Source organism: Zonotrichia albicollis, chromosome 4 (genome assembly GCF_047830755.1).
Source record: "Zonotrichia albicollis isolate bZonAlb1 chromosome 4, bZonAlb1.hap1, whole genome shotgun sequence".
NCBI lineage: Eukaryota > Metazoa > Chordata > Aves > Passeriformes > Passerellidae > Zonotrichia > Zonotrichia albicollis.
The window spans coordinates 2,072,410-2,095,158 of record NC_133822.1 but is presented as its reverse complement, the minus strand read 5'-3'; the positions used below and the strand labels follow the sequence as shown (position 1 = coordinate 2,095,158).

The following is a 22,749-nucleotide window of genomic DNA, read 5'->3' as shown; positions in this document are numbered from 1 at the left end:
GACCAAGATCTCCCCTGATCCAAAGCTTGGAGACCAAAATGTTCTCTGATCCAGAGCTCAGAGATCTTCTCTGATCCAGAGCTTGGAGACCAAGATCTCCTTTGATCCAAAGCTCAGAGACCAAAATCTTCTCTGATCCAAAGCTCAGAGACCAAAATCTCCTTTGATCCAAAGCTCAGAGATTTTCTCTGATCCAAAGCTCAGAGACCAAAATCTCCTTTGATCCAAAGCTCAGAGATTTTCTCTGATCCAAAGCTCAGACACCAAGATCTTCTCTGATCCAGAGCTTGGAGACCAAGATCTCCTTTGATCCAAAGCTCAGACACCAAAATCTTCTCTGATCCAAAGCTCAGAGATCTTCTCTGATCCAAAGCTCAGACACCAAGATCTCCCCTGATCCAAAGCTCGGAGACCAAAATCTTCTCTGATCCAAAGCTCAGAGACCAAAATCTTCTCTGATCCAAAGCTTGGAGACCAAGATCTTCACTGATCCAAAGATTAGAGATCTTCTCTGATCCAGAGCTCAGAGACCAAAATCTTCTCTGATCCAAAGCTCAGAGATTTTCTCTGATCCAAAGCTCAGAGACCAAGATCTTCACTGATCCAAAGATTAGAGATCTTCTCTGATCTAAAGCTCAGAGACCAAGATCTCCCCGATCCAAAGCTCAGAGACCAAGATCTCCCCGATCCAAAGCTCAGAGACCAAGATCTCCCCTGATCCAAAGCTCAGAGACCAAGATCTTCACTGATCCAAAGCTTAGAGATCTTCTCTGATCCAAAACTCAGACACCGAGATCTTCACTGATCCAAAGCTCAGAGATTTTCTCTGCTCCAAAGCTCAGAGACCAAAATCTTCTCTGATCCAAAGCTCAGAGACCAAAATCTCCTTTGATTCAAAGCTCAGAGATTTTCTCTGATCCAAAGCTCAGACACCAAGATCTCTGATCCAAGGCTCAGAGACCGAAATCTTCTCTGATCCAGAGCTCGGAGATCAAGATCTCCTTTGATCCAAAGCTCAGAGACCAAAATCTTCACTGATCCAAAGATTAGAGATCTTCTCTGATCTAAAGCTCAGAGACCAAGATCACCCCTGATCCAAAGCTTACACAACAAGATCTTCTCTGATCCAAAGCTTAGAGACCAAAATCTTCTCTGATCCAGAGCTTGGAGACCAAAATCTTCTCTGATCCAAAGCTCAGAGACCAAAATCTTCTCTGATCCAAAGCTCAGAGACCAAGATCTCCTTTGATCCAAAGCTTAGAGACCAAAATCTTCTCTGATCCAAAGATTAGAGATCTCCCCTGATCCAAAGCTCAGAGACCAAGATCTCCCCTGATCCAAAGCTCAGAGACCAAGATCTTCTCTGATCCAAAGCTTAGACACCAAGATCTTCTCTGATCCAAAGCTTAGAGATCTTCTCTGATCCAGAGCTCAGAGACCAAGATCTCCCCTGATCCAAAGCTTAGACACACCAAGATCTTCTCTGATCCAAAGCTTAGAGACCAAAATCTTCTCTGATCCCGGCAGCTAAAACTTAATTTTAAGCTAAAACCTAACTAAGGTCTTAATTCCCAGAATAATGAGAATGGACAATGTCAGGAAAGGCCCAAACCCCATAAATGCGGTGGAGGCCTCAGCGCAACCCTGAGGGGTGAAGGTGCTGCTGCTCTCCCAAAAAATTGGCATCACAAGAGGTTTGGGGTTTGTTTTGGTGCTCTGAACACAGAAAACCCCAGGATTTAGGATTTAGGGTGATTTAGGACCCCTCAGCTCACGGAATTCCTCTCTCCCCTCTGCAGTTTGTGGGAAGCTCAAGGCAGACGTTGGGTTCCTGGTGGATGAATCCTCGAGTATCGGCCAGAGCAACTTCAACAAAGTGAAGGATTTCCTCTTCCGGATCGTCTCCTTTTTCCCCAAAATTGGGCCTGAAGGGACACAGGCAAGATTTCTTTAAGTTTTTTTGCTTAAGTTTTTTTTCCTGGAGCAGAGTCTGCTCACCCAGGAGCTGTGGAGCATGGTTTGGAATCCAGAGTAGGGAATGGCGGGAAATGGTTGTGAATCCAGGGTGGGGAATGGTTGGAAAACAAGGGTGGGGATGGTTGAGAATTCCAGCGGGGATAGTTGGGAATCCAGAAGGTGGAGTTGTTGGAAATCCAGAGGGGGAAATTGTTGGAAATCCAGAGCAGAGATGGTTGGGCAACCAGAGTGGGAATGGTTGGAAATCCAGAGGGAGAAGGGTCGGGAATCCAGAGGGAAAATGGTTGGGAAATCCAGAGTGGAGAGGGTGGGAAATCCAGAGGGAAAATGGTGGGAAATCCAGAGTGGAGAGGATGGGAAATCCAGTGAGGACAGATGGGAATCCAGGGTGGGGATAGTAGGAAATCCAGAGTGGAGATGGTTGGAAATCCAGAGTGGGAATGGTGGGAAATCCAGAGTGGGGACAGATGGGAATCCTGAGTGAGAATGGTTGGGAATCCAGAGTGGGGAACGTTGGGAATCCAGAGTTTGGAATGATTGGAAATCCAGAGGGAAAATGGTGGGGAATCCAGTGGGGATAGTTGGGAATCCAGAAGGTGGAATCGTTGGAAATCCAGAGGGGGAAATTGTTGGAAATCCAGAGGGGGAAATTGTTGGAAATCCAGAGCAGAGATGGTTGGGAATCCAGAGCGGAAAATGGTGGGAAATGCAAACTGGGGAATGGTTGGGAAATCGAGAGTGGGGAATGGTGGGAAATCCAGAGGGAAAATGGTTGGGAATCCTGAGTGGGGAATTGTTGGGAATCCAGAGTGGGGACAGATGGGACTCCTGAGTGAGAATGGTTGGGAATCCAGAGTGGGGAATTGCGGAGAGGTTCGTATGTGGCCCGAAGTTTAGAGTCCGGCTAGCTGAGGGCCAAAGGCCGACGCCCCTCTGCAATTCCTGGCCAGCACCCTTCGGAGCCTGATGGCCTCGGGCTGTGCTGGCTGCGGACTGGCGTACCTCGCTGGTATATGAGAGGAACGGAACTGACCATTTCCCAGGGGTTAAACATCGGTTTATTGACGGTGATGCCGCATCCAAACACCGGGAAACCATCCGGGAAAAAGTTTTTTTCATAGGGGGTGCAAACAGGATTATAAAGCAAGGGGGTGGGTACAGACAGAGCCAATCAGGAAAGGTGAGGGGATGAACTTCACAGAACTGACACTCCATGGAGACCAATAATCAAAAGGTAAAGGAGGTGTCCTGGGACCCTAGCCAACCACCATCTCTAGAGAGGAGAAGGTTCTCGAAACCTGGGAGGAGGAAGGGAGTGATTGACTGGACAGGGAGGAAACAACTTTCACTTATAAGGGAAACCAGGGGAGGAGCAATTACATATCGGCAACTATGAATAGCAGTTGCTATAGCAACTTAGCTGACAGGCTAGCAGTGGCGGGAAGAACTGGGGGAACGAAACCATTTTACACATAATAGGGGAGAACAATACATAAATTGGGGGAATAACACAAGAAACTTAGCAACACACTACCACATCTCCCCGTTTTTTACCAAATAAAAATTAAAATGAAGAGAAAAGTCCAAATTAAGCTTAGAATGCAGGAACTCGCAGCTGGTCATGACGAGTGTCTTTGTCTTCTGAACATTGCAAGGGACAGTGGCACTCGGCGCAGTCAGTTTCCTCCGGACTAGCTTGCAAATTAGGAGGATGAAAATCAAAAGTGAGTTGGGGAAATGTACTAAAAGACAAAAGGTGAACAGTTAAACGCAAAATACTTAAACAGATGGTTCTGCCCCAAATAATAAATCCAGTTCGGGAGAAGAAGAAGAAATGGGGGAAGGAGGTTGGGATTAATAAACCAGAGGTAGTTCAGTGACGAGAGGGGTAGGAGCAGCAGTCTCAGCATTGGGGAGGAAGTAAACATCTGAGGAAACTGATGGTGTTTGGGAGGGTTTTCTCCGTCACCGCGAGCACGCCTGAACTTGTGACTCAGCTTCCTTCTGCATCCTCTGCTTCGGGATGAGGTGCTTGACTCATTTGGATGGTCTTTTTCTTCTGTCTTCTTCTTATCTTGCTTTCGCCTCCATTCCCTGTAGTCTTGGCGCATGGGACACTGAGGCATCCAATGCCCCACCTTGCCACAGAGATGGCAGGGATGGGTTGCTGATGTCCTCCTGCCGGACTCAGAAGTAGAAGGACCGGCCACGGGGGAAGCTTCAGCCTCTATGAAGTCTTGCTCGGGGCATTCAGCAAAATGCACAGATGTTCTCTTAGGCCTTGGGGCCAGGGAGACTTGACGCACTACGACATCTATCATGGCTTCTACTGTGGGCTTAGGACTTCGAGGGAGAGTTTTTATAGCCTTGCGGCAGTCAGCGTTGGCATTGCTATAAGCCATCTGCTCAAGCATTTTTTCCCTGTCATCCTCTCCGAACGCTTGCGCTTCCACATATCTGTATAGACGTTCGATAAATTCCATGTATGGCTCTTGCGCTCCTTGCAAAACCTCAGCATCTTCCCATTGGGAGGTAACTACTTCTAACTTAAAGAAGGCCCGCTCAGCTGCCCGGGCCGTCTCTACTAGCTGGGATGGGAATAAGGCTTTAGCTTGATTTGCCCCTTCAGCCCACTGTCCTTCACCCAAAAGATGTTCTTGGGTAATTAACTGACCATCTGCGTCATGGGACAGTGTAAGGTTCCCCCAAAAACTTGGGAGTACTTCCACTATTTCCCTCCTCCATTCCCTCACCCAGACCCTAAATTCTATGGGTCTGAGCAGGCTAGAGAAGAGGGACTTTAAATCCGTCGGTACCAAATCTCCCTGAGCAAGGGTATTGTGTAGCAAACCCCGGAAGAATTCTGACTCCCGGGAGTAATCTTTCTGAGCTTTGCATAGCTCCTTTATTTGGGCCTGTGCTAAAGGCACCCACTGTGCCCGTGCATTTCCCCTTTCTCTTATATGATATGTTACCGGGGCGGCTTCTAATAGGGGAGCTTGCTCCAGTTTCCGGCTTTCCCCCCCCCCCTCCTCTGAACACAAAGCGTGAGAGCTGGGGGGGGTGGCGTGGGAACCGAAACTGGAGGAGGTTGAGGCGGGGTTTGGCGCTGACGTAAGGCAGGGGAGTGGGCGCGGCAAAGTACCCTTCTCCGCCCCCCGGACGGCGTTCGGAGGCGGAGGGAAAAACGAAAATGGAGCGGGGGGGAAAGGAGTGGGGGGCTGAACCGGGGGAGGGGTTTGAGGAGGAGCTGAAGGTGGGGCGGAGTGCTGAGGAGTGAGCGGGACGGAGGGAGGGTATGAGAGAGGAGTAACTGGGCAAGGGGTGTGGTCAGGGTGAAGGAAGGGGTTGGTGCTTGGGAGGAACGGGTTAGCGGAAGAAAAAGCAGCTCTGGCGGCAGAGACCGCGTGGTCCCCGCCATCTTGGACGGTAAAGGAGATACTTTGTGGAATTTCCTTACTAAACCGAACAAACTTAGGGGTTGAAACTGGGGACTTGAGAACTGGGGTAGAGGGTGAGGATATAGGAGGAGCCTGACTAGGGCTCCTCGGACGGGGAGGCTGAGCAGGTCGAGAGGGAGCAGGGGCAGAATGGTTTCCCTGCTTTTTGTTGGCCTTTAAAATCCCTTTCGAGGGCTCCTGCCTGTGTGAAGAGGGAGAGGGCTGGGGGGTAAGGATACGGGAACCGGGAGAACTAGGGAACAAACTCGAAAAAGAAAGATCCTTTCTTGAACTCCCGGCTGGGCGCAGCGAAGTTAATACTTTGCTTGCCCAGTATGCTACGTTAGACAACCGGGGTTCCCCAGCGTTAACCTGTTGGTCTAATTTGGCCACAACGGCTGCCCAAAAGCGCGGCTCTTTCGCAACCTCTGGGGAAACTTCAGGGAAATGTGAAAATACCCATCTAATCAACACTATCAGCTCTTTCTTGGGGGCAGTAAAACCTCTTCCAAGTAACAAACCCTTAACTACAAAAAAAACTCCTTTTTGGGTTTTGCTCTGACTCACACCCATGATCGTGGGGGGTGTAGCGACCCCACCACGGCAAACCGCGCGGAAAAGCCGCCCTGCGCTGAAAGAGCCCGCCGCAACCAGTCAGCGCCGCGCCGAGAGCCCCGCTGCTGGGCCTGGCGTCACCGTGCCGGGGCACCGCGAGCGCGAAAGGCGGCAGACGGCAGTCTCCCTCGTAGAGCTCCCAGGGAAAATTAAAAGGGCAGGGGAGGAACCGAGTCCGGGGTTCACCTAATCAAAGAGCGTTGCAAACGAAAAGTTCAGGCGGATTAGTCCACTGACACCGGAGGAAGTCTGACGGCTAGTAGATTTAAAGTCCAGTCCGCGGGGTACGGTAAAGCCCCACGTTGGGCGCCATCTGCGGAGAGGTTCGTATGTGGCCCGAAGTTTAGAGTCCGACTAGCTGAGGGCGAAAGGCCGACGCCCCTCTGCAATTCCTGGCCAGCACCCTTCGGAGCCTGATGGCCTCGGGCTGTGCTGGCTGCGGACTGGCGTACCTCGCTGGTATATGAGAGGAACGGAACTGACCATTTCCCAGGGGTTAAACATCGGTTTATTGACGGTGATGCCGCATCCAAACACCGGGAAACCATCCGGGAAAAAGTTTTTTTCATAGGGGGTGCAAACAGGATTATAAAGCAAGGGGGTGGGTACAGACAGAGCCAATCAGGAAAGGTGAGGGGATGAACTTCACAGAACTGACACTCCATGGAGACCAATAATCAAAAGGTAAAGGAGGTGTCCTGGGACCCCAGCCAACCACCATCTCTAGAGAGGAGAAGGTTCTCGAAACCTGGGAGGAGGAAGGGAGTGATTGACTGGACAGGGAGGAAACAACTTTCACTTATAAGGGAAACCAGGGGAGGAGCAATTACATATCGGCAACTATGAATAGCAGTTGCTATAGCAACTTAGCTGACAGGCTAGCAGTGGCGGGAAAAACTGGGGGAACGAACCCATTTTACACATAATAGGGGAGAACAATACATAAATTGGGGGAATAACACAAGAAACTTAGCAACACACTACCACAGGGAATGGTGGGAAATCCAGAGTGGGGACAGATGGGAATCCTGAGTGAGAATGGTTGGGAATCCAGAGTGGGGAACGTTGGGAATCCAGAGTTTGGAATGATGGGAAATCCAGAGGGAAAATGGTGGGGAATCCAGAGTAGGGAATGGCGGGAAATGGTTGTGAATCCAGGGTGGGGAATGGTTGGAAAACAAGGGTGGGGATGGTTGAGAATTCCAGCGGGGATAGTTGGGAATCCAGAAGGTGGAATTGTTGGAAATCCAAAGGGGGAAATTGTTGGAAATCCAGAGCAGAGATGGTTGGGAAACCAGAGTGGGAATGGTTGGGAAATCCAAAGTGGGGAATGGTGGGAAATCCAGAGGGAAAATGGTTGGGAATCCAGAGTGGGGAATTGTTGGGAATCCAGAGTTTGGAATGATGGGAAATCCAGAGGGAAAATGGTGGGGAATCCAGAGTAGGGAATGGCGGGAAATGGTTGTGAATCCAGGGTGGGGAATGGTTGGAAAACAAGGGTGGGGATGGTTGAGAATTCCAGCGGGGATAGTTGGGAATCCAGAAGGTGGAGTTGTTGGGAATCCAGAGGGGGAAATTGTTGGAAATCCAGAGAGGGAATTGTTGGAAATCCAATGCAGAAATGGTTGGGAAACCAGAGTGGGAATGGTTGGAAATCCAGAGGGAGAAGGGTCCGGAATCCAGAGTGGAGATGGTGGGAAATCCAGAGTGGAGAGGGTAGGAAATCCAGAGGGAAAATGGTGGGAAATCCAGAGTGGAGAGGGTGGGAAATCCAGTGAGGACAGATGGGAATCCAGATTGGGGATAGTAGGAAATCCAGAGTGGAGATGTTTGGAAACCCAGAGTGGGAATGGTGGGAAATCCAGAGTGGGGACAGATGGGAATCCTGAGTGAGAATGGTTGGGAATCCAGAGTGGGGAACGTTGGGAATCCAGAGTTTGGAATGATTGGAAATCCAGAGAGAAAATGGTGGGGAATCCAGTGGGGATAGTTGGGAATCCAGAAGGTGGAATCGTTGGAAATCCAGAGGGGGAAATTGTTGGAAATCCAGAGCAGAGATGGTTGGGAAACCAGAGTGGGAATGGTTGGAAATCCAGAGGGAGAAGGGTCAGGAATCCAGAGTGGAGATGGTTGGAAATCCAGAGTGGGAATGGTGGGAAATCCAGAGTGGGGAACGTTGGGAATCCAGAGTTTGGAATGATGGGAAATCAGGAGAGAAAATGGTTTGGAATCCAGAGTAGGGAATGGCGGGAAATGGTTGTGAATCCAGGGTGGGGAATGGTTGGAAAACAAGGGTGGGGATGGTTGAGAATTCCAGCGGGGATAGTTGGGAATCCAGAAGGTGGAATCGTTGGAAATCCAGAGGGGGAAATTGTTGGAAATCCAGAGGGGGAAATTGTTGAAAATCCAGAGAGGGAATTGTTGGAAATCCAGAGCAGAGATGGTTGGGAAACCAGAGTGGGAATGGTTGGAAATCCAGAGGGAGAAGGGTCGGGAATCCAGAGTGGAGATGGTTGGAAATCCAGAGGGAAAATGGTGGGAAATCCAGAGTGGAGAGGGTGGGAAATCCAGTGAGGACAGATGGAAATCCAGAGTGGAGATGGTTGGAAATCCAGAGTGGGAATGGTGGGAAATCCAAAGTGAGGACAGGTGGGAATCCCAGTGGGAATGGTTGGAAATCCAGAGGGAGAAGGGTTGGGAATCCAGAGTGGAGATGGTGGGAAATCCAGTGAGGACAGATGGGAATCCAGGGTGAGGATAGTAGGAAATCCAGAGTGGAGATGGTTGGAAATCCAGAGTGGGAATAGTGGGAAATCCAGAGTGAGGACAGATGGGAATCCCAGTGGGAATGGTTGGAAATCCAGGTGTGGATCCAAGTGGGAATTGCAGGATGTCCCAGCAGCTCCCTCCTCCAACAGACAGAACCAAAGCCCCAGGTCAGATGGGAATCACCTCCAGGACAACTGAAGCCTGAAGGATTTAATGACAGCAAAGCCAATGGGGAGACTCAGTCCCTCATTTATTTGGGGTCATTAATTTCAATTAGCAAGGGAGAGTTACAGAGCTTGGTTTAAGTTCAGCAGGAAATGGGAAATTCTTGGACTCTGCTTGGAGGTTTTAGGTGAATGATGAAGTCGCCCTGGGTCAACAAATAACTCTGGGAACATTAAAAAAAATGGTTTAGGTGAAGATCTGACTCGCTTTTCCCAAAGAATTCAATTCTTCCCATTCCTGGCGCGCCACGCTCTGACTCGAGGCCGCCTGAACCAATTCCTGTGGGTTTGGGGTTTTGAATCCCTGTTTTTGGCAGGTTGCTGTGGGTTTGGGGTTTTTAATCCCTGTTTTTGGCAGGTTGCTGTGGGTTTGGGGTTTTCAATCCCTGTTTTTTGGCAGGTGGCTGTGGCTCAGTACAGCGAGGAGCCCAGGGCAGCTTTTCACTTCAGCCAACACCGTGACCGCAACGGAGCCCTCGGAGCCATCAGGGGGCTGAGCTACACCGGAGGCAACACCAAAACAGGTCTGGAAAGGGACCTGGACACCTGGGATGGTCCTTCCGGCCCAGGACAGAACCTGGAAGCCAAGGAAAACATTCCTCCGAGTGTTTTGGAGCCATTTCCTTGGTGGGAACGTTGTGCTCAAAGTTGTTTTAAATTTAGGAATGGATTAAATTGGATTTTTGGGAGTGGTTTTTCCAACCACTTAGTGCTTTATCCATATCCTGTTTTTCCCCCTGGGTTTTCCTCATTATTTTATGATTTTGCCTGCATAAAGGGAGGTGTTTACACCATAAACATGAGGATGGCTGATGTGAAGCATTCCTGCATCCCTGAAATCCAGATATTTTGGCTCATTTAAAAAAACTCAAAGAGAAGACACTTTCCCTCTGCTCATTCCCACCTGAACACTGGGAATACCTGGTTCCCTGGAGGAACACAACCAGGAATGGTAAATTAAAATGGTTAATTTTTATTTAAACTTTTAGCTCAGTTGGTTGGAAGCTGGTGCCAGTAACTCCAAGATTTGGTCCCCCTATGGACCATTCAGGAATTGGACTCGATGATCCTTGTGGATCCTTTCCAGCTTGGAATATTCTGTGGTTTTGTGATTTTTCAATTAATTTTTTTCGCATTTGAGGCACCCAAATCCCTCATCTTGCCTCAGTGGTATTGGACAAGAGCACAAAAAACCAGGAAAAGTCAAAATTCAGGAATTTTCATGGGATTGCTTAGGGAGAGAAGGCATGGAATTGGTCAGGCTGGGAATTCCTGGCTAACTTTGGCTTTTTAAATTCTTTTTATGGAGTTTGTGTCAATAAGGACATTTTACTCCATGTAGGAATCTTTCCACAGTGTTTTGGAGCTTCTTGACCATTTCGATCGGTGGGAGATTTCTTTGTGGATCTTTCTTGGTCCTTCCAAAGACATTTGGAAATGGGAATTCTGTGGATTTTATTCCAGAAGCGTAAGAAAAGTGAATTCAAATTTCTGAATATTTTGGCTCCCCTTTTCCAAAACTATCTGCTGATTCCACCAGAACCATTCCAGCCAAGCTGATTTCCTGCTGTTATCCTCCAAAAGACGTTGTCCCACTTTCCAGGGCTTTCCACTTTTGAGGAATTCCCTTCACCTTCCACCCATGGAAGGAGATCCAGCGTCCAAACCTGTGGAATTAACCCAGACTCCCACCCTGTCTCTCCCTGTCTGCTCAGGCCATGCCATTTCCTACGTGCTGAAGGAATTATTCCAGCCCTCCAGAGGGATGAGGCCGGGTTTTCCTCACATCCTGGTGCTCGTGACCGATGGACAATCCCAGGACGACGTGGTGTCCCCAGCCAGAGCAGCCCATGCCTTGGGTAGGAGCTCCCAGTTGGGTTTCCCTCTGTTCTCCATGAATTTCCAGGGGGTTGAGGTTGTCCCATTGTGTTTCCCTTGGTACTCCATGAATTTCCAGGGGTTTGATGTTACCCCATTTTGTTTCCATGGTTCTCCATGAATTTCCAGGAGATTGATGTTGTCCCGTTTTGTTTCCATGGTTCGTCATGAATTTCCAGGAGTTTGAGACTGCCCCAAGTGTTTCCCTTGGTTCTCCATGAATTTCCAGAGGGTTGATGTTACCTCATTGTGTTTCCCTGATTCTCCATGAATTTCCAGGAGGTTGAGGTTGTCCCATTGGGTTTCCCTTGGTACTCCATGAATTTCCAGGTGTTTGAGGTTACCCAGTTGGGTTTCCCTTCGTCCTCCATAAATTTCCAGAGGGTTGATGTTACCCCACTTTGTTTCCATGGTTTTCCATGAATTTCCAGAGGGTTGAGGTTAACCTGTTGTGTTTCCCTTGGTTCTCCATGAATTTCCAGGTGTTTGAGGTTACCCAGTTGGGTTTCCCGTGTTTTTGTGAATTTCATGAAAGTTCTCCGTGAATTTCCAGAAAGTTGAGGGTTACCCTGTTGTGTTTCCCTTGGTTCTCCATGAATTTCCAGGGGTTTGATGTTACCCCATTGTGTTTCCATGGTTCTCCATGAATTTCCAGGGGTTTGATGTTACCCCATTTTGTTTCCATGGTTCTCCATGAATTTCCAGAGGGTTGATGTTACCTCATTGTGTTTCCCTGATTCTCCATGAATTTCCAGGGGGTTGAGGTTGTCCCATTGGGTTTCCCTTGGTACTCCATGAATTTCCAGGTGTTTGAGGTTACCCAGTTGGGTTTCCCGTGTTTTCGTGAATTTCGTGAAAGTTCTCCGTGAATTTCCAGACGGTTGAGGGTTACCCTGTTGTATTTCCCTTGGTTCTCCATGAATTTCCAGGGGTTTGAGGTTACCTTGTTGTGTTTCCCTTGGTTCTCCATGAATTTCCAGAGGGTTGATGTTGCCCCATTTTTTTCCATAGTTCTCCATTAATTTCTAGAGGATTGAGGTTGTCCCATTTTTTCTCTTGGCTCTCCATGAATTTCCAGAGGATTGAGGTTGCCCTATTTTGTTTCCCTCAGCTCTCCGTGAATTTCCAGGGGTTTGAGGTTGCCCCAAGTGTTTCCCTGATTCTCCATGAATTTCCAGGGGGTTGAGGTTGCCCCATTGGGTTTCCCTGATTCTCCATGAATTTCCAGGGGGTTGAGGTTGTCCCATTGTGTTTCCCTTGGTACTCCATGAATTTCCAGGGGTTTGAGGTCACCCTGTTGTGTTTGTGTTTGCCTCTGTTCTCCATGAATTTCCAGGAGTTTGAGACTGCCCCAAGTGTTTCCCTTGGCTCTCCATGAATTTCCAGAGGGTTGAGGTTACCCTGTTGTGTTTCCCTTGGTTCTCCATGAATTTCCAGAGGGTTGAGTTTGCCCAGTTGGGTTTCCCTCAGTTCTCCATGAATTTCTAGAGGATTGAGGTTGCCCCATTTTTTCTCTTGGGTCTCCATGAATTTCCAGAGGATTGAGGTTGCCCTATTTTGGTTCCCTCAGTTCTCCATGAATTTCCAGAGAACTGAGGTTGCCCCATTGTGTTTCCCTTGGTTTTCCATGAATTTCCAGGGGCTTGAGGTTGCACAGTTGGGTTTCCCTCAGTTCTCCATGAATTTCCGGAAGATTGAGGTTGCCCCATTGTGTTTCTCTTGGTTCTCCATGAACTTCCAGGAGACTGATGTTGCCGTATTTTGTTTCCATGGTTCTCCATGAATTTCCAGGGGTTTGAGGTCACCCTGTTGTGTTTCCCTTGGTTCTCCATGAATTTCCAGAGGGTTGATGTTACCTCATTGTGTTTCCCTGATTCTCCATGAATTTCCAGGGGGTTGAGGTTGTCCCATTGGGTTTCCCTTGGTACTCCATGAATTTCCAGGTGTTTGAGGTTACCCAGTTGGGTTTCCCATGTTTTCGTGAATTTCGTGAAAGTTCTCCGTGAATTTCCAGAAAGTTGAGGGTTACCCTGTTGTGTTTCCCTTGGTTCTCCATGAATTTCCAGGTGTTTGAGGTTACCCAGTTGGGTTTCCCGTGTTTTTGTGAATTTAGTGAAAGTTCTCCGTGAATTTCCAGAGGCTTGATGTTACCCCACTTTGTTTCCATGGTTTTCCATGAATTTCCAGAGGTTTGAGGTTACCCTGTTGTGTTTCCCTTGGTTCTCCATGAATTTCCAGGGGGTTGATGTTACCTCATTGTGTTTCCCTGATTCTCCATGAATTTCCAGGGGGTTGAGGTTGTCCCATTGGGTTTCCCTTAGTCCTCCATGAATTTCCAGAGGGTTGAGGTTACCCTGTTGTGTTTCCCTTGGTTCTCCATGAATTTCCAGGGGTTTGATGTTACCCCATTTTGTTTCCATAGTTTTCCATGAATTTCCAGAGGGTTGAGTTTGCCCAATTGGGTTTCCCTCAGTTCTCCATGAATTTCCAGAGAACTGAGGTTGCCCCATTGTGTTTCCCTTGGTTTTCCATAAATTTCCAGAGAGTTGAGGTTGCCCCATTGGGTTTCCCTCAGTTCTCCATGAATTTCCAGGGGATTGAGGTTACCCTGTTGTGTTTCTCTTGGTTCTCCATGAACTTCCAGGAGACTGATGTTGCCCTATTTTGTTTCCTTGGTTCCCCATGAAATTTCCAGAGTGTTGATGTTGCCCTATTTTGTTTCCATGGTTCTCCATGATTTTCCAGGGGTTTGAGGTTACCCTGTTGTATTTGCCTCAATTCTCCATGAATTTCCAGAGGGTTGATGTTACCCCATTGTGTTTCCATGATTCTCCATGAATTTCCAGAGGGTTGATGTTACCCCATTGTGTTTCCATGATTCTCCATGAATTTCCAGGGGTTTGAGGCCACCCAGTTGTGTTTCCCTCAGTTCTCCGTGAATTTCCAGGAGTTTGAGACTGCCCCAAGTGTTAACCTTGGTTCTCCATGAATTTCCAGGGGTTTGATGTTACCCCATTTTGTTTCCATGGTTCTCCATGAATTTCCAGAGGGTTGATGTTACCTCATTGTGTTTCCCTGATTCTCCATGAATTTCCAGGGGGTTGAGGTTGTCCCATTGTGTTTCCCTTGGTACTCCATGAATTTTCAGGTGTTTGAGGTTACCCAGTTGGGTTTCCCTTCGTCCTCCATGAATTTCCAGAGGCTTGATATTACCCCACTTTGTTTCCATGGTTTTCCATGGTTTTCCATGAATTTCCAGAGGGTTGAGGTTACCCTGTTGTGTTTCCCTCAGTTCTCCATGAATTTCCAGAGGGTTGAGTTTGCCCAGTTGGGTTTCCCTCAGTTCTCCATGAATTTCCAGAGGGTTGATGTTGCCCCATTTTTTTCCATAGTTCTCCATGAATTTCTAGAGGATTGAGGTTGCCCCATTTTTTCTCTTGGCTCTCCATGAATTTCCAGAGAACTGAGGTTGCCCCATTGTGTTTCCCTTGGTTTTCCATGCATTTTCAGGAGACTGATGTCGCCCTATTCAATTTCCATAGTTCCCCATGAATTACCAGGGGTTTGAGGTTACCCTGTTGTATTTGCCTCAGTTCTCCATGAATTTCCAGGAGACTGCTGTTGCCCCACTTTGTTTCCATAGTTTTCCATGAATTTCCAGAGGGTTGAGTTTGCCCAGTTGGGCTTCCCTCAGTTCTCCATGAATTTCCAGAGGGTTGATGTTGCCCCATTTTTTTCCATAGCTCTCCATGAATTTCCAGAGGATTGAGGTTGCCCCATTGTGTTTCCCTTGGTTCCCCATGAATTTCCAGAGGGTTGATGCTACCCCATTGTGTTTCCATGATTCTCCATGAATTTCCAGGGGTTTGAGGTCACCCTGTTGTGTTTCCCTCAGTTCTCCATGAATTTCCAGAGGGTTGGTGCTACCCCATTGTGTTTCCATGATTCTCCATGAATTTCCAGGGGTTTGAGGCCGCCCAGTTGTGTTTCCCTCGGTTCTCCATGGATTTCCAGAGGGTTGATGTTGCCCTCTTTTGTTTCCCTCAGCTCTCCGTGAATTTCCAGGGGGTTGAGGCTACCCTGTTGTGTTTCCCTCGGTTCTCCATGGATTTCCAGGGGGTTGAGGGAGGTGCACTTTGTGAGGAGTCACTTTGAGGGCACTCTTGGCTCCTTCCCTCCTTCCTCCTTTCTCTTTTCTCTCCCCACCTTGTCTTGGTTTGCTGCAACTCACACCCAGCTCCAGGTGACTTCTCTGTGGGCTCCACCTGATCCTTCCAGAGGTTTTTTACCAGGAAGGGGTTTGGAAACCCTGATCCCAAGGATTGGTAGTGGTGGGATCCATGTCATTCCAGGGCTCCGTGTCCTTGCTGTGGGGGTGTCGGGAGCTGACCCCATGGAGCTCCACAGGATCTTGCTGCAGCAGAACCCCCAGAACGTTTTCTACGTCAGCACCTTCGATGACTTCCCCCAAATCCTCCAAGAGCTCATAGAAGCCATTTGTTCTGATCCTCAGCTTCCAGGGACCCAAATCCCACTGGGAAAGGTGAGTTCCTACTCCAGGGAGTAAATCCAGCTTGGAGTGGGTCAGGCACAAGGAAAATCTTCTTCCCTGAGGGAAGTTTCAGAGCGGATTCAGGACACTGTGTCCCATCCTGACCTCACTGTTCAGCCCTGAAGAAACCTTTGAAATCCAAGGAGTGGAACTGGGGATGCCAGGATAGAGCTGGGAATGTTTTGGTGGATAAAGCCACTGCAGAATACTTGGAAATGTTAAAAATTCACATTATGAATTCATAGGAATAGACTTTAAATATCTGAGAATTCTCCAGGACGGTCACAATTTCGCTTTTCCCTTTCGTTTTTGCCTAAACCAAGGAATGTTTCGGTCTGTGTTTCATGGTCACTCTGGTTTATTTGCCATCCTTTGCTGGGCATTAATTCCCTGATAATTTTTTGTTTTCTCTTTTCCATGGAAGATCCCCAGGGGCTCAGCAGCTCACAAGGGTTATGACCCCTACACTGCAAAGGGAGAGAAAGGGGAGCGGGTGAGTCACGGAATTTTCTCATTGGAAGGGACCCACTTGGATCATGGAGTCCAGCTCTTAAGGGGATGGCCCCACAGCATGATCCACTTGGATAAATATTGATAATTATTAATAATATAAATTAAATTTAATTAATTAATATCATGGAGTCATGGAATGGTTTGGGTTGAAAGGGACTTGAAAGATCATCCAGTTCCAACTTCAACACCTTCCACTATCCCAGATTACTCTGTCCAGCCTGGTTGGGCACTTCCAGGGGTGGGACAGCCACAGCTGCTCTGGGAATTCCATTCCAGGGCCTCTCCACCCTCCCAGCCAGGAATTCCTCCCCAATATCCCATCCATTTCTGCCTCTGGTAGTAAATACAACCAAATTATGACCAAGGAAGAGTTCGAGAAATGACTCACCCTCAGAACTTTCCTGTTGGTGTTTTGCTCTTCCTGTTCCACACTGGCTTTATAAATCCAGGAAAAGGGACCTGCTCTGGGATTTGGGAATGCTCTCAAGTGCCAGGGTGCTGTTGGGGTTTGCAGGTCTGAGGCCATGTCCCCCACACTGCTCTTTTCCATGATTTTAGGGTCTCCTTGGAAAATACAATCAAATTATGACCAAGGAAGGGTTTGAGCAAAGACTCACCCTCAGAACTTTCCTGTTGCTGTTTTGCTCTTCCTGTTCCAAGCTGGCTTTAAAAATCCAGGGAAAGGGACCTGCCCTGGGATTTGGGAATGCTCTCAAGTGTCAGGGTGCTGCCTGAAGCTGTTGGGGTTTGCAGGTCTGAGGCCATCCCCCCCCACACTGCTCTTTTCCATGATTTTAGGGTCTCCTTGGAAAATACAATCAAATTATGACCAAGGAAGGGTTTGAGGAAAGACTCACCCTCAGATCTTTCCTGTTGGTATTTTGCTCCTCCTGCTCCACACTGGCTTTGAAAATCCAGGAAAAGGGACCTACCCTGGGATTTGGGAATGCTCTCAAGTGCCAGGGAGCTGCCTGAAGCTGTTGGGGTTTGCAGGTCTGAGGCCATGCCCCCCACGCTGCTCTTTTCCATGATTTTAGAGTCTCCTTGGAAAATACAGTCAAATTATGACCAAGGAAGAGTCGGAGCAAAGAATCACCCTCAGAACTTTCCTGTTGCTGTTTTGCTCTTCCTGCTCCATGCTGGCTTTAAAAATCCAGGGAAAGGGACCTGCTCTGGGATTTGGGAATGCTCCCAAGTGTCAGGGAGCTGCCTGAAGCTGTTGGGTTTGCAGGTCTGAGGCCATGCCCCCCACGCTGCTCTTTTCCATGATTTAGGGTCTCCCTGGGAAGGACGGCATTCCTGGGCTGCCGGGCAGGCCGGGCCGGCCGGGCCCTCCAGGCCCCCCTGGAATCATGGTATGGATTGGTTCCAACAAACTTTTCCATAACAAACTTTTCCAAAGGGCCATTCCAGGGAAAAGTGACCAGTATCCCCCTGTCCTGTTTTGCAGGGGCTCCCTGGCAGCCAAGGTGACGTTGTGAGTATTTGGGATCCCGGGTTTGTTTGGGTGGGAAGGGGCCTTAAAATTCATCCCATTCCAAAGGCAGGGACACTTCCCACTATCCCAGAGTGCTCCAAGGCCTCTCCAGCCTGGCCTTGGACACTGCCAGGGATCAGCACCCATGGTCTTGGGGCTGGTTTTCTGTTTAACACTGCAGAATTTATTTTTAATTCCAGGGATCTCCGGGCTATCCAGGCCCTGCAGGGCCAAAAGGAGACAGAGTGAGTTCCATTCCTGGTTTTCACTGGGAAAAATTCCTTTCTTTGTGTGTGACATGAAATGAAATGTGTGAAATGAAAATTCGTTTCATTGGTTGTGACCTCTCTTTTCCAAGCATTTTCACCAGGGTCTTTGGCAAATGTGAATTTTTAAGCTGTGTTTACCTAATCCTACACTGCCAGACTTCATCTCTGAGCAGTTTCCCTCAGGAATTTTATGTCTTCATGGAGAAAAGTGCTCAATCCTAATCCCAGGTTCTGGGCACAATTAATTAGTCAGTTAATTGCAGAAGAAGGTGGGGTCGTTGTGCCTTTCTGAGTTTCCATTATTAACGAACCATTATTAACCATTTCCATTATTAACAAACCATTATTAACAAACTAACAAACCCGAGTTTCCATTATTAACAAACCATTATTAACCATTTCCATTATTAACCATTTCCATTATTAACAAACCATTATTAACAAATTAACAAACCCGAGTTTCCATTATTAACAATCCATTTAGGACACTAAAATATTTCAATAATTAATAATAATAATTAATAATAATAATCTGGGGGCAGATCCCGGGAGGAGCTTCCTGCCCCTCTCCCAATCTCCATTCCTCCTCTTTCCTTGCATCCCCCTGAGCTGTCTGTGCAGATGGAGATCAGGAACGGATCCTGCTAAAAGCCAACTTCCATTTTTCCTTTGGGATTCATTTTTTTTCCATGCCAGCAAACAAAACTCAGGTCGTGGCCATGTGGTTTTGGGTACCGGGTGCTTTGGGTTGATGGCATTGCCCCTAAATCACGCAGTCTGCTCCTGGATGTCCCAAGGTGAATTTATCCACAGGGAGAGCCCGGCTATGTCCTGGGAGGCGTGGAGGTGATTCCTGGCCGGAATGGGCAGCCTGGCCCTCCTGTGAGTATCAAACCCTGGGTGTGGGGGAGCCTTCAGCTTCCCAAGGGCTGGCAGAGATCCCAAATCCCTCCCTCTCCCGTTTTTTCTTGTTGCAGGGACAGAAGGGACAGCCGGGGGTTCCTGGGGTTCCAGGCCCACCAGGTTCTCCAGGGCCACCAGGAATCTCCATCAAGGTGAGTCTGCAGCAAAATTCTGGGATGTGCCACTGATGGGTTGAGAATCTGAGCTAGAGCAGAGGCTGGGCAGAGCTCCAGAATAAATCAGGGATTTATTCACAGCATCTCCTCCATGGATGCACCTTGGGCAGCACCAGAGCCCAGCCCACCCAAGATGACCCAAAACGGCCCCAAAATGCACGAGCGCTCCCGGGGTCTCTCCCTGGGATCAGTTCTGCTCCATTTGCCCCTTGCAGTTCATTGTCCCATTCCAGCTTCAGCCCATCCAGTCCCACCCTGCTTGTTTTTCTCTCTGCAGCCCACGGGGTTTGTGCTCCTGGGTTGAAATTTGGGGCATTTGTCCTTGGTGCCCAGCTGGAGCAGGAATTGTTTTGTCTCCTGCTCTGTGCAGAGAGTTCTATGTTGGGAGGGATGAACGTTTGACAAGAAGGTCTCACAGATATGAGTGCTTAGCAGAAATATTTTTAAATGTGGAGTCTGATGAAGGAATAGAGATGGAAGCAAGTTTTGATCTAGAAGAAAAGAATTGTTGATAACCAAGGAGGCAAAGGGTGTGTTGGTCAGAAGGGGTTTTTATGGTTTAGAGCAAAGGATAAACCCACCCCAAACAAGAAGATGTTTTTACCAAGCACAAAGAGAGCACAGGCAAACAAGGCAGCAAATGGTGCAAGTAGAAAAAAGGTCTCAGAATTTTCCACTGCAAGAAAACTGAAAAACAACTTCTAGCTTAAACTGTAATGGACTAACTTTTAGTGACTGGAGAACAGTGACATGAATATGGTAATTACAGTAATTATGACAGGCTGTAGATAACAGTTCAGGTATAGATTGGTTCTGCTGCATGAAGATGCTCAGCAAAGAAAAGTCTGTAATGCATTGTAACCAAAACCAAAGGGGCTCCAGGGCTGCCTGCAGCTGGAGCTGACAGCTGTGGGCACAGCTCTGTCACCCACCACCCTGGGCTGCTGTGACACCTTGGGTACAATAAACTGCATTTTGGATACAATAAACTGCATTTTGGATACAATAAACTGCATTTTGAATACAATAAACTGCATTTTGGATACAATAAACTGCATTTTGGATACAATAAACTGCATTTTGGATACAATAAACTGCATTTTGGACACAATAAACTGCATTTTGGGTACAATAAACTGCATTTTGGGTACAATAAACTGCATTTTGGATACAATAAACTGCATTTTGGAGAGCCCCTGGAGTCCCACATCCCTCATTTAAACTTTTACAGTGGTGCCCAACGTGGGGCACCATTAGTAAGAGCCTGAATGAGGGAGGTGGGTCTGCAGGCTTGTCTGCAGCTGGAGCTGACAGCTGTGGGCACAGCTCTGTCACCCACCACCCTGGGCTGCTGTGACACCTTGGGTACAATAAACTGCATTTTGGACACAATAAACTGCATTTTGGACACAATAAACTGCATTTTGGATACAATAAACTGCATTTTGGATACAATAAACTGCATTTTGGAGAGCCCCTGGAGTCCCACATCCCTCATTTAGGCTCTTACCATCCCATCCCATATTATGAAGCCCAGACCCACACACTAAAGCAGCACAGAATGAGAAAAATATAAAAGCTAACCCGGAGTTATCAGCACAGGAAAAGGAGACCCAACACCCAATATTGAGGGGGAGGTGTCTGGAGACCTCTCCTAAAGCTCTGCCTTCTGCTGGGAGTGGGAATTTTGTTCTCCTGGATTTTCAGACTGCAGGATTATTTTTTTCTGGGATGAAGTTTGGTGAGGAGCCCCTAAATGCCCATCCCATGGGAATTCTCCTTGTCCTTTCTGTTTCAGGGTGAACCAGGGGATTCAGGAATCAGGGTGAGTACCTGAGATCGGCTTTCACTCGGGGATGAAAGTCACTTTTTTCCATCATTATTTCCAAGCTGCCCAGGAAGTCCTGGCTTCCAAACTTCCCAAAATTCCATGGAGATCCATGAAGGGATCATGGAGTGAGAGTTTCCTGTGCTTGATGCAGGGTCCCCGTGGCAGGAGTGGCCTCAAAGGGGACAGAGGAGACACAGGAGAGCCGGTGAGTGATCCCAGGAAATCAGGGAAAAACTGGGGCAGGTCCAGAGGAGGGAAAATGTGAATCAAGAACAAATGGCCCCAAAATGGGAGCAGATCCCAAACAAAGGAATGTGGGAATCCACAAAATGAGAGGGTTTTGGGAAAGCTGCAAAAGGCAGCTCAGAGACAGCAGAACTGTGATTGGAGCTCAGCAGCAGCCATGAGATTGGTCAGCAGGAAAATTATTTAAAAAGTAGAAAAATAAGGACAAATAGAACAATGGTTTGTGTATTAATGCTTGTCTAGAATAACTCCCTAAGCTGCAGAAAAGTTTATCTGGTGAGATGTCCGGTTTTCGGCTGTTTGAAGGGCCTGGAAAGGCCCGGGGTGGCCTTGGGGCAGCCCGCGTATCAAAGGACGAGAAGAGGCTTCAGTTCTTTTCTCGGTCTCGGTGTTTATTAATTGTTTATCTAAAAGATTTTCTTTCAACCCGACAGAGCTCTGCTCAGCAGCCAGCCATGAGCACACTGTGCTGCCCTCCGGGCAGTCACCTATCTTTATACCCATTGTTACGTGTACAATATTTATCATTTTTCCCCAATACCATTTATTTTTATTGTCCGGTGCACTTTCAGTAATGACCAATCCCAAAGTGCCACCATCACCACAGAAGATGGAGGAGAAGAAGAAGAAGGACAGGACACGCCCCAATTCCTCCATCTTACTTCTCTAAACCCCCCTGTACAGAAATCCTAAACCCTGTGTTTCACTCTCTAATTAACCAATCCCTTCACCATTCACCCCGGTGAAACCCTCCTGTCCTCATACAGGTGTCGTCTCCTGTGTAGGATCAAAGTCCAGCCACCAGACACTTCTGGAACATTCCAGGGCTCCCAAGCCCCCCAAGGGTGCTCTCGGTGGCACCTCAGTCCTGGGGTGCTGAGATCCCACAGTGAGATATCAGGGAGTTCTAAGTTAATAACGGAGCTCTGTGCATTGTGTTTAAGGCTCACAAACAGGAATTGGGTTTGAAATAAGCCAGCATTGTTTAACCAAAGGTACCTGTGCTTCCAGTGGTTGGATGGAGCTGCTGTCAATGTGCTTTGGCTTTGTGGGATTGGTGACAGAACTGTTAAAGTGAGCTGTGACATTGAGTTCTGTGTCTGCTGCCTGGGCTGTGAGCTGAGGGCACCTTCCCATTGCCACAGCCATGGAATGAGGCTGGTGCTGGAAAATCAAACAGCTCAGGGCACGTTCCAGCAGCCCTGTCCTGTTTGGGATTTGTGCAGAGAGCCTGGCTGGTGACAGGGATCGGGATGGTTCTTCCCAGAAATCAGCCCACAAGGAGGTTTGGGGTGTGGGGGGGTTGAGTTCAAGGGGAGATACGAGAATTCCATGGAGGATTGCTGGGAATCCAAGACACCAGGATTGGTTTGGGAATTCCCTGTGTTGGCTCCATCTGAAGGATAACACCCCTGTGCTGTTTTTCCATCCTTTCTGGGTCTGTTTTTGGTTGTTTTTGCCATATTGGAGAGCCATATCCCATAAACCAGCCCTTTCCATGGCTCTGGATTCACCATTCCAGACCAACGTGGGCTCCCAGCCTCTGTCTCCCATTGTTTCCCCTTCCTGAGTAAATCCAGGGATTCACAACTTATTTGTGAGGGAAAAGGAAATTTGGGAATGCACAGACAGCTCTGTAATTCCTCACTTTCAAGGAATTCCTCAGAATATTTATCCAGATCAGGATAAATATTTCTCTGTAGAACTAAAATCAACCTTGCTAGTTGAAGGGAAATAAAAAGATTTGATGAATTTCCTTGCTTTCCAGGGAAAACCTGGTTTGCCAGGCCCTGTGGGGCTCCACGGGGCTCCTGGACTGCCTGGACCACAGGGAGAAAAGGTTGGAAATTCCTGAATCCCTCAGCCCGGGGGGAAAATG

The 22,749-nt window shown here is 48.1% G+C and overlaps 1 protein-coding gene across 1 annotated transcript in view; it reads left to right on the top strand.

The window, feature by feature from the left end:
* LOC102072566 (uncharacterized) overlaps positions 1 to 22,749 on the top strand; it is a 188,983-nt gene that overhangs the window by 55,884 nt on the left and 110,350 nt on the right. The window contains exons 22-34 of the mRNA XM_074540384.1: positions 1,800 to 1,939; positions 9,426 to 9,549; positions 10,741 to 10,884; positions 15,256 to 15,446; positions 15,880 to 15,948; positions 17,243 to 17,323; positions 17,419 to 17,445; positions 17,646 to 17,690; positions 18,528 to 18,596; positions 18,692 to 18,769; positions 20,592 to 20,618; positions 20,776 to 20,829; positions 22,639 to 22,710. Of these exons, the coding sequence (XP_074396485.1) occupies positions 1,800 to 1,939; positions 9,426 to 9,549; positions 10,741 to 10,884; positions 15,256 to 15,446; positions 15,880 to 15,948; positions 17,243 to 17,323; positions 17,419 to 17,445; positions 17,646 to 17,690; positions 18,528 to 18,596; positions 18,692 to 18,769; positions 20,592 to 20,618; positions 20,776 to 20,829; positions 22,639 to 22,710 (1,121 nt within the window). The remainder of the gene's footprint in view (positions 1 to 1,799; positions 1,940 to 9,425; positions 9,550 to 10,740; positions 10,885 to 15,255; positions 15,447 to 15,879; positions 15,949 to 17,242; positions 17,324 to 17,418; positions 17,446 to 17,645; positions 17,691 to 18,527; positions 18,597 to 18,691; positions 18,770 to 20,591; positions 20,619 to 20,775; positions 20,830 to 22,638; positions 22,711 to 22,749) is intronic.